Source organism: Ahaetulla prasina, chromosome 10 (genome assembly GCF_028640845.1).
Source record: "Ahaetulla prasina isolate Xishuangbanna chromosome 10, ASM2864084v1, whole genome shotgun sequence".
Taxonomy (NCBI): domain Eukaryota; kingdom Metazoa; phylum Chordata; class Lepidosauria; order Squamata; family Colubridae; genus Ahaetulla; species Ahaetulla prasina.
The window spans coordinates 23,235,206-23,248,387 of NC_080548.1; the positions used below are offsets into that span (position 1 = coordinate 23,235,206).

General features: G+C 43.1%; 1 protein-coding gene across 1 annotated transcript in view; it reads right to left on the reverse strand.

Annotated features, from left to right (window-relative positions):
- Window positions 1-3,700: 3,700 nt before the first annotated feature.
- The window catches only part of LOC131204546 (IgGFc-binding protein-like), a 44,509-nt gene continuing 35,027 nt past the window's right edge, over window positions 3,701-13,182 (reverse strand). The window contains exons 8-10 of the mRNA XM_058195935.1: window positions 11,814-12,013; window positions 8,152-8,532; window positions 3,701-3,997 (exon numbers count right to left, since the gene is read on the reverse strand). Coding sequence (XP_058051918.1) covers window positions 3,701-3,997; window positions 8,152-8,532; window positions 11,814-12,013 — 878 coding nt within the window. The remainder of the gene's footprint in view (window positions 3,998-8,151; window positions 8,533-11,813; window positions 12,014-13,182) is intronic.

Sequence of the window (13,182 nt, forward strand, 5' to 3'; positions counted from 1 at the left end):
CAGTCGGTTTTGCTGGGAGCCCAGGAATCACTGCTATAGGGTATTTTAATAAAGAATCTTGCTTCAAATCTTCATTGTTTGGATTGCTATTTTTTTTGCCCCATGGCAGCTAGATCTTGGTTTAACTTCCTCCTCTTGCTTCTAGCATGAGGCTTTGCTTGTGACGAGGGATCATTGTTTATTAAAATGGGCTAGTGGGCTCTTTGAATGCAAGACAGGTGATGGATGGGAGGTTTGAATGAGAGAACACGTTTACGGAATTCTTCTGACTTATCTTTGGGGCCGAATCAATGAAGCAGCTACAGCCTTCAGCAAAGTTGTAGGTGGATTTCTTCATGTGTACCTGCATTTGGTTGCCTCTGTGTGTACAAGAAAGATTTAAAACCCAAAGACATTGCAACCAATTAAATTCTACCTTCCCCTATTCTCACCATTCTACAGAGCCTGCTGAATTCTGCCTCCTCGGAATGGCTTATATAGAAAACTGTATGAGTACAGTGTAAATGTTTCTGTTAAAGCTGCAACAGGTTTAATGTAAACAGCATGGAAAACTGCAAAATCTTTTATCAAAAGCTTTAATTGATTCTAACAGTTTCAACAGCGCTAGTTCAAAATGATTCAAAACACTCAACCTCCCTCACCAAAAAAATAAAATAAAATAAAAGCTATATATCTAAACCTTATGTTGCCATAAACAGCTACTATGTATATTTAGAGATACCATGTATATTTAGAGCTACCATTATCTAGATTGCAAGTATCTGAATAGCCACTAGACAGCAGTGAGGAGGTGGAAATCTCTGGTGATACCTTGTGGTCAACTGAACTTTTGCACCTCAAATATGGTAGCGACATTAATTCAGCAGATCATGTTGGTGTTTTGTAGGTAAACTAATGTAAAACATCAAAGAAAGTAGATTTTTTTTTAAAAAAAAGCAGATCCTAGCTAGAATCCGAATTAAGTACAATCATCTCAACTGCTGGGGCTTCAGTATTTGTGAATCAATGGCGGAATTCAGACATCACCGTTACATTAGTAATAATGTTGCTTGTTTGATGTAGGCTTCGCTCAGTGTTAGAAACAAACCAGAGCTTATGCGGGTGATCTCAATTAATAAGTAGGTTTATAGGATATGTGAATCCATTTGGTGGGAGGTAGCTGTTGGCAATAGAACAAAAGATGCTATGTTGTGCTTACAAGACCAATGGCTCACTTGTGGTCTGGGACCCTAGAACAAAATTTCCGAACCTTGGCAAATTTAAGACACATAGACTTCAACTCCCAGAATTCTATAGCTAGCTTTAGACTATAGACAACTTTAAGAAATGTGTACTTCAGCTCCCAGAATTCCCCAACCAGTCATGCTGGCTTAAAGTTACTAAGGTTAGGAAACCTTGCACTAGAAGATATTCCTGCTTGTAGGAAAAGGTAAATCTGTCAAATTTGCTGAATTTCCCAGCATTCAGTATTCAATATACATTTTTTTAAAAAAATACATGAAAATTCACACAAAATTTGCACACATTGGGGAATCCCTTTCTCATCCATTTCCCTTAACGCAATGCCATTGTGGATTCTCTTCTCCAAATACTTACGCGCCTGTGGATTTTTAATATACATAATTTTACCATTTTAGTTGTAAACGCCACTGCCCAATGTGCTCAAATGCAGATTTTTCAGAGATGCTAATCGAATGGGCTCATATAAAGAAAAAAAATTTCTCTTCCATCCATCCGTGATATAGTCCAGACTGCATTCCTGGGAATGTTGGTGTTATGAAAACTGATCTTGAATCAAGGTGCTGTATAGGAGTGGCTTTTGAAATAAGCTTAAAAAAAAAAAAAAGGAAGGAAAAAAGTGTTTGGTTTTTTGAATTTCCAACAATCATATACCACCCCTCCCCCTCAGGCAATAAATGCTCACTGCAACAACATTGTCAAAAAGGCATTAAGAGTTGTTAACCTAATCTTGTGTAGCTTCTTCTCCGGTAATATTGTACTGCAAACTAGGGCATACAAAACCTTTGCTAGACCAATTCTCGAATATAGCTCTTCTGCCTGGAACCTGCACTAAATATCTGATATTAATACAATCGAGCGAGTCCGGAGATATTTCACAAGAAGAGTATTCCACTCCAGAATAATTTATGCCACCAGGTTTGAAATTTTGGGATTATAAAATTTAGAACTACGTCGCCTTCGGTCTAACCTAAGCATAGTACACAAAATTATCTGCTACAACGTCCTACCTGTCAATGACTACTTCAGGTTCAACCGCAATAATACACGAGCACACAATAGATACAAACTTAAGGTAAACTGCTCCAAACTCGATTGCAGAAAAGACGACTTCAGCAACAGAGTGGTCAACGCCTGGAATGCACTACCTGACTCTGTGGTTTCTTCTCCAACCCCCCAAAACTTTAACCTTAGACTGTCTATTGTTGACCTCACCCCATTCCTAAGAGGTCTGTAAGGGGCATGCATAAAGGCAACAACATGCCTACCATCCCTGCCCTAATGTCCCCATTTATTCGTATCCTTATACTGTATTCATAATCATGTTTTATACTTATATCTGTTATCTTACGTGTTTGACAAATAAATAAATAAAAATAAATGTATGTTTAGCACTTCCATATGAAGCTTGAAAAGACGTTAACATTAAGAGGGGCAAACATTTAGTAGATTCTTAAGCATGAAGGGTCAAATGCCAGGCTATGGAGCACTAAGATGTTTGCACCAGTAGGCAGTGATGGGAACATGATGGTCAGTTTCTTCTTTAGCAGAATAACATTGGAAGAATGAGAATAAGTTGGAAGGGACCTTGGGATTCTTCTAGTCCAACCCCCTGCTTGAGCATGAAACCTTATACCAGCGGTTCACAAACCTCAGGCTGAGGGCTGTCATTGGGCTGCAGCACGTTCGGAACTGGGCTACACCAGTGGCGGTTATTCATGCTCGTGCATGCAGCTCCATTTGCATGAGCAGTGGGCACTCATGCTTGCACACGAGGCTCCATTTGTAAAAGTGGCAGGTGCTGTCTCTCAGAAAACTCGAGTTGTGTGAGCGGTAGGTGCATGGACCTACCACCTGCGCAAATGGAGCCACGCATGTGAGTGTGCATGCCCGCTGCTTGTGTGGAATCATACCCTTACTCACCCCACACCGCCAGTCTGCAAAGCTGGAAAAATTGGAGACCCCTTCCCTATACCATTTCAGACAAATGATTGTCCAATCTCTTTTTTTAAAAAAAACTTCCACTGTTAGAGCACCCGCAACTTCTGGAGGCAAGTCATTCTACAGATTAACTGTTCTGTCAGGAAATTTCTCCTTCGTTCTAGGTTGGTTCTTTCCAGGGGTGGAATTCACTTACCTTCCCTACTGGTTCACAAATGTGCGTGCGCCGCGTGCTCGCTTGCTTTGCTCACACACATTGTCATCCACGCACGCGCAAAGCCTTCTGTGCATGCGCAAAGGTTGAAAATCGTGGCAAAAACGGGACATCAAGATGTCCGTGCAGGTGGGTGGGGCTTCAGGCAGTCGGCCCTACCGGATTGCGCGATCCGGATAGAACCGGCTGAATTTCTATCCCTGGTTCCCTCCTGGATTAGTTTCCACCTTATTGTCTAAAGATGGGGTTAAATTAGAGAGCCAAAGTGGAAAAATGTTAAGAAAAAGGAATAAGACGTTGCTATCCTTACATACCTTGTTGTATTCCTGTTCTGACTCTCCAGTAGTTTAAGACCTCAGTAATGGTGTGGGCCTTCTTCCCATGTGGAAGCCTCAGGTCATCTGCACCGTTACCATTGAAGTTCCCACAGGATCTGAACACTTTGTTGGCCAGGGTTGCGCTGATTATCACTGTTAAGTCACCCCCAGTACTATAGAGAACCCGTACACCTGATTCATGTGCTACGATCACCGTATCTTGGACGAGGGTTATGGATACCTCCTTGGAAGGTTGAGCTGGGAGGTGCACAGGATGTCCATTCACCTAGAAAATGCAAATCCACAGGTTACCTGAAGACATCATGCACTGAATTGTGGAAGATACGTGAGGAAACCAGCAATGAATAAGAATACTAGAAAGTGGCAATTTCCCCCCCTAGAAAAATCAGTACTTACCACAGCCAGAGAATGCAATGTTGGCTAAATTTACAGTTCCTTTAGCATCAACACATGTTAGTGTTCAGTCTCTTCATTTCTGTCACATTTACTCTCTAACAAGCAATTTGGCTTCAGAAAAAAAAAAAAGCCTGTCCTGCAATTTGCAACTCTTACACTGCAAAAACATATGGACTTCAAAACTCGACCAGGGTAAATCAATAGACACAATTTATATAGACTTCTGTAAAGCCTTCGATTCAGTGGTACACAACAAACTACTTCTAAAACTAAAATCTTATGGCATTTCCAGATTCCTGCATAAAAGGATAGCTGCGTTCCTGTCAAACAGGCAACAAGTAGTCAAAATAAGGAACACCTTCACCTGTTAACAGTGGTGTCCCCCAAGGTAGCATTTTAGGGCCCACATTCTTTATACTTTACATAAATACCCAAGGTATTTTTATACCTTTATATATATCTTTATACTTTACATAAATGACCTTTGCGATCATAATATAAGCAACTACGTTCTCTGCTGATGGTGTAAAACTATTCAACACTGCTACTCTACAAAAAGACCTTGACTATGTGTCAGTTCAGCCAAAACAATGCAAGAGCACACAATAGATGCAAACTCACGGTAAATCGCTCCAGACTCGATTCCACAAAATACGACTTCAGCACCAGAGTGGTCAATGCCTGGAATGCACTCCCTGACTCTGTGGTTTCTTCCCTAAACCCCCACAACTTGAACTTGATTGTCTACTGTCGATCTCACCCCAGTTCTAAGAGGTCTTTAAGGTAAAGTGACCAGATTTCAGCGATGGCAAAGCGGGACACCATTGATGGGGGGGAGGGGGGGCTGCGCATGTGTGCTGAGTCTTGCCATCTGCCTGAAGGAGGAGGAGCGGCTGCTGCTTCTCCGCTCTTCCAGGCAGACTCGGCTCTTCTCTTCCTCTCGGGTGAAGTCAAGCGGCGCCTCTCCTCCCTCTTGCGCCCCCTTCTCTGCCACTCCCCCTTCTCCTCCTCCTCCTCCTCTTGCATTGCTGCCTCCCATTTTCAGAATGGGAGTGAAACAAAAAAAAAATCGGGACTTTTTGGAATTGCCACGGGACGCGGGACAAATTATTAAAAAGCGGGACTGTCCCGCCAAAAGCGGGATGTCTGGTCACTATACTTTAAGGGGCGTGCATAAGCACACCAGCGTGCCTACTGTCTCTGTCCTAATGTTCCCTTTTTATTTGTACCCATTTCATCTATTCATAATCATGATTATACTTGTATCTGTCATCAAATACATGCTTGACAGAAATAAATAAATAAATAATAAAATAAAAATTTCCTTTTTTTTAAAACTCAAAACCTCACTGCCAAGAATTGTATTGCCTCTCTCCGTTCGCTGCTGTTTCACATTATGCAATTTTATTAAAAGGTGCTATCAGAACCTTTTTACCTCTCTTCTAGGGTTGTACAGGAAAATCTGGTTCCTGAATTAATCCATTTTCTAAGTTTTCCTAATATATGAAATCATAAATTAACCAAGTCGTCTGGTTTCATTCAAAAGTCTAGGCCACAACAACAAAAGTTTATTCTAACCAAGCTTACTACCTGTGTTTATATTAGTTAAGCCTACTGTGCTGGTTTGGTTCTGCAACCCAACAAGACAGACGCAGACTTCAGAAGATAATTAGAACTGCAGAAAAAACAATGGCTACCAACCTGCCTTCCATTGAGGACCTGTATACTGCACGAATCAAGAAGAGGGCTGTGAAAATATTTACAGACCCCTCGCATCCAGGACATAAACTGTTTCAACTCCTATCCTCAAAATGATGCTATAGAGCACTGCACACCAGAACAACTAGACACAAGAACAATTTTTTCCAATTTTGGGAAGGAGAAACAGGTATTTGAATGTTGACCTTTTAAGATTTTCTGCTTTTCCCCCCCACAATGAATTTACTTTAACTAGATTTAACTGCCTTCCATTGAGGACCTGTATACTGCACAAATCAAGAAGAGGGCCGTGAAAATATTTACAGATCCCTCGCATCTAGGACATAAACTGTTTCAACTCCTACTCTCAAAACGACGCTATAGAGCACTGCACGCCAGAACAACTAGACACAAGAACAGTTTTTCCCCCGAAGGCCATCACTCTGCTAAACAAATAATTCCCTCAACACTGTCAAACTATTTACTAAACCTGCGTTACTATTAATCTTCTCATCGTTCCCATCACCCATCTCCTTCCATTTATGACTGTATGACTGTAACTTTGTTGCTTGTATCCTTACGATTTATACTGATATTGTTTCCTGATTGCTTAATTGTAGCCTACGCCTATCATTAAGTGTTGTATCATTAAGTGTTAAATTTGTACCCTATAACTATCATTAAGTGTTGTAAATGTTGTACCTTGATGAAGGTATTTTTTCTTTTATGTACACTGAGAGCATATGCAGCAAGACAAATTCCTTGTGCGTCCAATCACACTTGGCCAATAAAAAATTCTATTCTATTCTAAAAGTCTACCCACACTAGTTAACACCACGTCCAAATTAACTTCCAGACTTTTGTGTTTAGAAGAAAGAGACCGGACATTTCAAGTAGAATGTCACTTGTTGGGGTTCCTGATGGATCCTCTTCATATAAAACTCAGGACGTAGAGCCTTCAGGGGAGATGGATTAGTTAGGGCCTTGCAAGAGATCCCATAGATCAAATGGATCAATTGGGTAGTAGGGTACAGTTGGGCCTCCCACTAGAATTTCAAGAGTTAATTATAAATCTACAAACCTTTGGCTTTTTTTCCTGAAGCCTGTGATCTCAACCCTTGGTTTTTTTTCTCTTGTCAATCTACTTCTCTCTCTTCTTGTTTCTGCTTCACATTCTTCCAGACTTTTCTTCCTAATTCTCACCAGCTTCATCCCCTCGGTTTATCAATCTGCACCTACTTCTTCCATCCTGAATTGCCATGTTAACTCACAGATGCTTAATCTCTGGTATATACAGTCAATGTTGTAGCTACTAAGATTGTTGGATGAGCAGGTACAAAAGCAGCCAGGGAAGTGGTTCCCTGGGGAACAAGCCAGTGGTGAAATCCACATATTTTTTTTTATTACCGGTTCTGTGCACGTGGCTTGGTGGGCGTGGTGTGGCTTGGTGGGCGTGGCAGGGGACGAATACTGCAAAATATCCATTCCCACCCCAGTCCAGGGGGAAGGATATTGCAAAATATCCATTCCCACCCCACCCTGGGTCCAGCTAGAGGTGGTATTTGCTGGTTCACTGAACTACTCAAAATGTCCCACCCCACCCTGGGTCCAGCTAGAGGTGGTATTTGCTGGTTCTCTGAACTACTCAAAATGTCCGCTACCGGTTCTCCAGAACCTGTCAGAACTTGCTGGATTTCACCCCTGGGACAAGCTCCTCATTGGTCAACAGGGGTGCTGCTTAACAGCACAAGAAAACAACAGCCAATGACTTAATAGCCAGCCATCAACACCCCAAGTCAACAACTTAAAAAGCCACACACAAAAGGCCCCATATAAATACCACACTCAGAATAGCTGAAATCACACACTCTGCTAGAGAGAAGTTCCCTGCGGATGGGCTCTAGCATGAGTCTGAAAGCTCGGAAGACTAAACCTCTAGTCCCAGTGACTGACCCGGATCAGACCCTGCAATATTATCCTGGGACACGTATATTCATCTTCATTCATTTGTGTTGCATCCTAGCCTTGTAAGAGTACATAGACTATAACTTCACTGCAGCTGGATCTCAGTTGCTGCTGGTACCTTTCATTAGAAAATTTACACCTCATTGATTTGTTCATTAGTCATGGCATTCTAGGTCAGACAGAGACAACTAGGTGAAAAGGAAAGGGAGTAGGAAAGGCAATTAGGTGATTAGAAATCCCGTACTTTTTGTACGTGGAAGGTGAAGAAGGAAGAAAGAAAGAGATAGATAGTATTATAAGTAGAGTAGAGTAGGTGAATAAAACATGAGAGCTATCAACTGCCAGTCCGTCGTTTCTTACCGAGACTGAGCTATCCTTATTCACCAGCACAATCAGTTTGTGGAAATAGACAGCGACAGAGATCACACTGGGCGTCGCACACTGGGGACACTTCTTCACCTGCACCACCACCCGGAACCAAGATTTTGACTTCGCATTGACAAGGGCCGTGATCTCAAAGGAACCTTCACTTGGAAGCTTTCCAGATACTCCATCAAAAGAGGTGAAGATGTGTTCGTGGGCAACAGTGCAGTGTCCCTCCTTCCGGACACAGTCCCATTTGTTATTATTCAGTACACAGGTTTCTCCAGCAGCACACGGGAGCGGAGTGCACGCCAGATGACCTTGGCGTTCACAAGTACATCTCTCCATGCAATTGGATGTGATCGTTGGCGTTCCAGGCTGCAATGTGAAAAAAAAAATACAGCAGGTTTAGGGGTGATAGCTAAGAAATGGCCAGCATCCATGGCAGGATGTATTTATATCTTACATTAATAAGATGATGGTCACAATTGCTGTGCCATCATTGCATAGTTGCAAAACCTTCTTATCTGATATCTAATTATCAACCTTCCGCTTCCATTGGATTTGATAGATGGTTTCCTTAATTTCTATTAATCTGGATCACCCCTCTTTTCCCACTGTCTCTCTGGCACCATCATTATTCCCATTTTTATTTCCATTCCTCTTTCCGTTCAGAATAGAATACAGAATAAGAGAGTTGGAAGGGACCTTGGAGGTCTTCTAGTCCAGCCCCCTGCTCAAGCAGGAGATCCTGTACTATTTCAATCAAGTGGTTGTCCAATCTCTTCTTAAAAACCTCACGTGAGGGAGCACCCACAAATTCTGGAGGCAATGTGTTCCACTGGTTAATTCTTCTCACAGTCAGGAAATTTCTTCTTAGTTCCAGGTTGGTTCTCTCCTTGATTAGTTTCCATCCATTGCTTCTTGTTTGCTTTCCGGTGCTTTGCAAAACAGGTTGACCCCCCTTTTCTTTGTGGCAACTTCTCAACTATTGGAACACTGCTATCATGTCACCCTTTGTTCTTCTTTTCCCTAGACTGCCCATACCCAGTTCCTGCAAACATTCTTCATATGTTTTAGCCTCCAGGCCCTTAATCATCTTCGTTGCTCTTCTCTGCACTCTTTCCAGAGTCTCAACATCTTTTTTATATTGTGGTGACCAAACATGGATGCAGTATTGCAAGTGTGATCTTAGGCATGATGAAGCAGTACTAACCCTTCATGTGATCTTGATACTATCCCTCTGTTAATGCAGCCTAGGATTGCACTGGCTTTTTTGGCAGCTGCAGCCCATGGCTGGTTCATATTTATCCCTCTCGCAGTTACTGCTATTGAGCCAACTTTCATTCCTCCTTATCCTTTAATATTTTACTTTTTTGGGATGCAGCAGTGAGAATGCCAACATGTTTTTGTTTGCTGGCAACCCCGGTTCATCCAGAAGATCTGTTTTGTACAGCTATAGTTCTTCTACTTCGGAGAATCAACAACTTGCTACTATGCAAATGCTATTCTGCTTCCTAAATCATCAACCCTGCAGGGCCATTCAACATGCATCACTGAAATGGAAAAGGCAGAAAGCCAAAATCAAGTAGTGACGAGATGTCTCCTGCTCTGTTCTTTTATTGAGATAATCAGTCATTTCCTTTCAGCTCAGTCTATTCCATGGGTTGCTATGAGAAAAACTGGAAGAAGATAGAATGTTATGTCTACAGGTAGTCCTAGACTTAACAACCATAATAAAGCATCCACCTAACCCTGGTGGTGCAGGGGGTTAGAATGCAGTATTGCCGGCTGACTCTGCATTCCACTGCCAAGAGTTCGATTCTGACCAGTTCAAGGTTGACTCAGCCTTCCATCCTTCCAAGGTTAAGTCGCCCGGACTTATTTAGTTGAGTTGGCATCTTATAGAAATTGAACGAATAAGTAAAATTAAGCGGGCACCTTTGGGATTTTCAGCACATACGACACCATTCTCACAAAATGTGGGCTCTGGGGAGAACCTTGCCTAGCTGGAAATGGCTGCAGTCCCCCCACCCCACCCCATTAACCCAGGAGTCTCCCTCCACTACCCATTACATATTGTCCAGGCAAAAGGGAGAACAAGGCGCTTAGCTGCACCTTCCTAGTCTCTTATCCTATCCTATCCTATCCATCAGGAGCTGAGGTGGCACAGTGGTTAGAGTGCAGTATTGCAGACTAACTCTGTCCACTGTCTGGAGTTCGATCCTGACTGGCTGAAGGTTGACTCAGCCTTCCATCCTCCTCAGGTCGGTAAAATGAGGGCCCAGATTGTTGCGGGCAATATAGTGACTCTGTAAAACCACTTAGAGAGAGCTGTAAAGCACTATAAAGTGGCGCATAAATCTAAATGCTGTTGCTACTGCTATAATGGAGCCTGCTCATGACGGTTGTGAGTCATGACGGTTGTAAAGTGGGTCACCCATGTGACAGACCCAATTTTATGACTCTCCCCCCCCAGCAGTCATTACTGTTTGCTCTGGACCTTTTTTCCCCAAAACCTGTTTTTAACAAAAAAAATATTATAAAACGTGGTCACGTGATTGTCAGATGCTGCAAATGCAGGCTGGGAGCTGAGTTCCCAAAATAAAGTCACGTGACTCTGGGGAGCACTGGAACTTTGGAGCTGGATTCTAAGGATCCTTAGGGAGACTTCAGTCAAGCAACTGGTCATAATTCGCGGACTACCTGTACTACCTCTTTGAAAAAAGAAAAGCTAAACAGAACAAAACTAAACTTTGCAATTGTGAGAATTCCTGCCTTCACTTCAGAGGTGGTACTCAGCCGGTTCTGACCGGTTCTGGCGAACTGGTAGCGGAAAGTTTGAGTAATTCGGAGAACCGGTAAATATCACCTCTGACTGGCCCTTCCCCCGATCTATTCACTGCCTCCCGAGTCCCAGCTGATCGGCTGGGTCTTCTTTTGTTGCCCTGAACAGAACAGAGCTGGAAAGCAGGTTAGTAGGGTGGGGCGGGAATGGAGATTTTACAGTATCCTTCCCCTGGAGTGGGATGGGAATTGTTGCAGTCCGGCAGCAGCCTGCGGAGCTGACAATAGAGTCAGACAGTGATGAGGCTGAGGAAGAGCATGGGCCAGTCCTGGAGGCTGGGGACTGCGCTAGGATGAGGGCTCTGCGTCGGAGCTGAGGTGGAGCCAGGGAGGAGCTGCCAGAAGACAAGAGCAGCTCAAGCAAAAAAGACAACTCAGGAGTAGGGCCAAGAGATGATTGGCCCCTCCCATAAGGCTTAAAAGACCAGCAACGGCATTTGGGCTCTTTGCTGGAAAACAACGTTGATAGCTTCAGCTTGTTGCATTTGTTTTTTATTGGTGTCTTCTGAACTTTTGCCAAGAAAGGCCTTTGGCAGTTTGCCTAATTGGACCAAGGTTGGTGATAGGACTGAGGAATTGTGTTGGGAGGAATTTGCTTTAATTTAGTTGAACTACACCGAGAATGAAGTCATTCTCAGCTGTTCGAATAAAGTTTGTTTGTTTTTACACTGACTGAGTTTCCTACTACCTACTTGGGCCTGGGTCACAACAGGAATGGAGATTTTGCAGTATCCTTCCCCTGCCATGCCCACCAAGCGCCACGTACAGAACCGGTAGTAAAAAAACTTGAATCCCACCACTGCTTCACTTGCCTTAAACCAGATGCCTTTGTGGAAGCAGCGACATTGACTGACGGGGGCACAGTGGTACCCAGCCATAAAGAAGCCCTTTCTGCACTGGCAGCCTTCAGCACAGTGGTTGGGGCACTTCGTGATGCTGGTTGCCTCTTTGCATCTGACGGGACAAGCCCGGGTACAGAGTTCATAATGACTGTTGACCGGGCATTTCATAGCTGCAAGAAAGGAAGAAGACTAGGTTACTTGAAAAGAGAAGGTAGGCAGTAGCAGCAGCAGAGCAATAGGAGAAGCTGCAGGTTAGAATAGAGATTGTTCGAGTTCTGTATTGACTAGCTTGATAGCCAAAACGAAACCTTCATCTGATACTGCTTGGACTTGAACTAATAATCTCCTGCAGGCAAAGCCATGTACTTTTCCTCCCCATTTGAGCTACAGCTCTTCTTCAAATAACATGCAATGGATTTCCTCCTGCAAGGAGAAGAAAACGTTACTGCCAGAGTGAGTTCTTCTCTTGTGGATATTAGAATGAGGTCAGCTAAACGTGCTTAAAATCAGGGCGTCTCAAATGGGTGATTGTAAAATACTCTTTAATGCCATCAAATGACATCTGCCTAACTCAAATCCTTGGGAAGAACTCGATAGCTGGGTGAAAATGCCAAATCCAGTCTAAAGCATCTGGCTGGCTATACAACCAGCAATAATAACAACAATAGAGGGAGGACAGAAGTTGGTGATTGGGGGAAGGAACATAGACACTTAAAGCTGAACTGCTATCAAAGAAACATCTTCCAACTCAGAAAGAGTCAACAAGGAGTTTAATGCTTCCGGTTCGGACCGGATCGGCCAATCGGGTAGTGATGGCGGCAAGTGGTTTGGAGAACCGGTAGCAAAAATCCCTGCCCTCTCCCCCATGCCCAGCTGAGCCACGCGATTGTCAGAACCTTTTTTTTTACTTTTAAAAGCATTTTTTCTACAACCACTTCGGCCAAAGAGGTTGTAGAAAAAATGCTTTTAAAAGTAAAAAAAAAAAAAGGCTCTGAGGATCGCACAGCTCATCTGGGATCATCAGAACCTTTTAAAAGCATTTTTTTTACAACCTCTTCAGCCGAAGAAAAGCCATTTAAAAAAAGGCTCTGACAATCACAGCTGAGCCGCGCAATTGTCAGAGCCTTTTTTTAACTCTTAAAAGAGGTTCAGCTGAAGAGGTTGTAAAAAAATGCTTTTAAAAGTAAAAAAAAAAGAGATCCCACAATAACTCCCCCTGCACGCTGTTCTACTTACTGCATGGCTCCTTTTGGCATGCACTGCATGCACACACTTCACTTTTGGTGTATGGTGTGCATTGCGCATGCGTGCACAGCGCACATGTGCAGCCAACGAACCG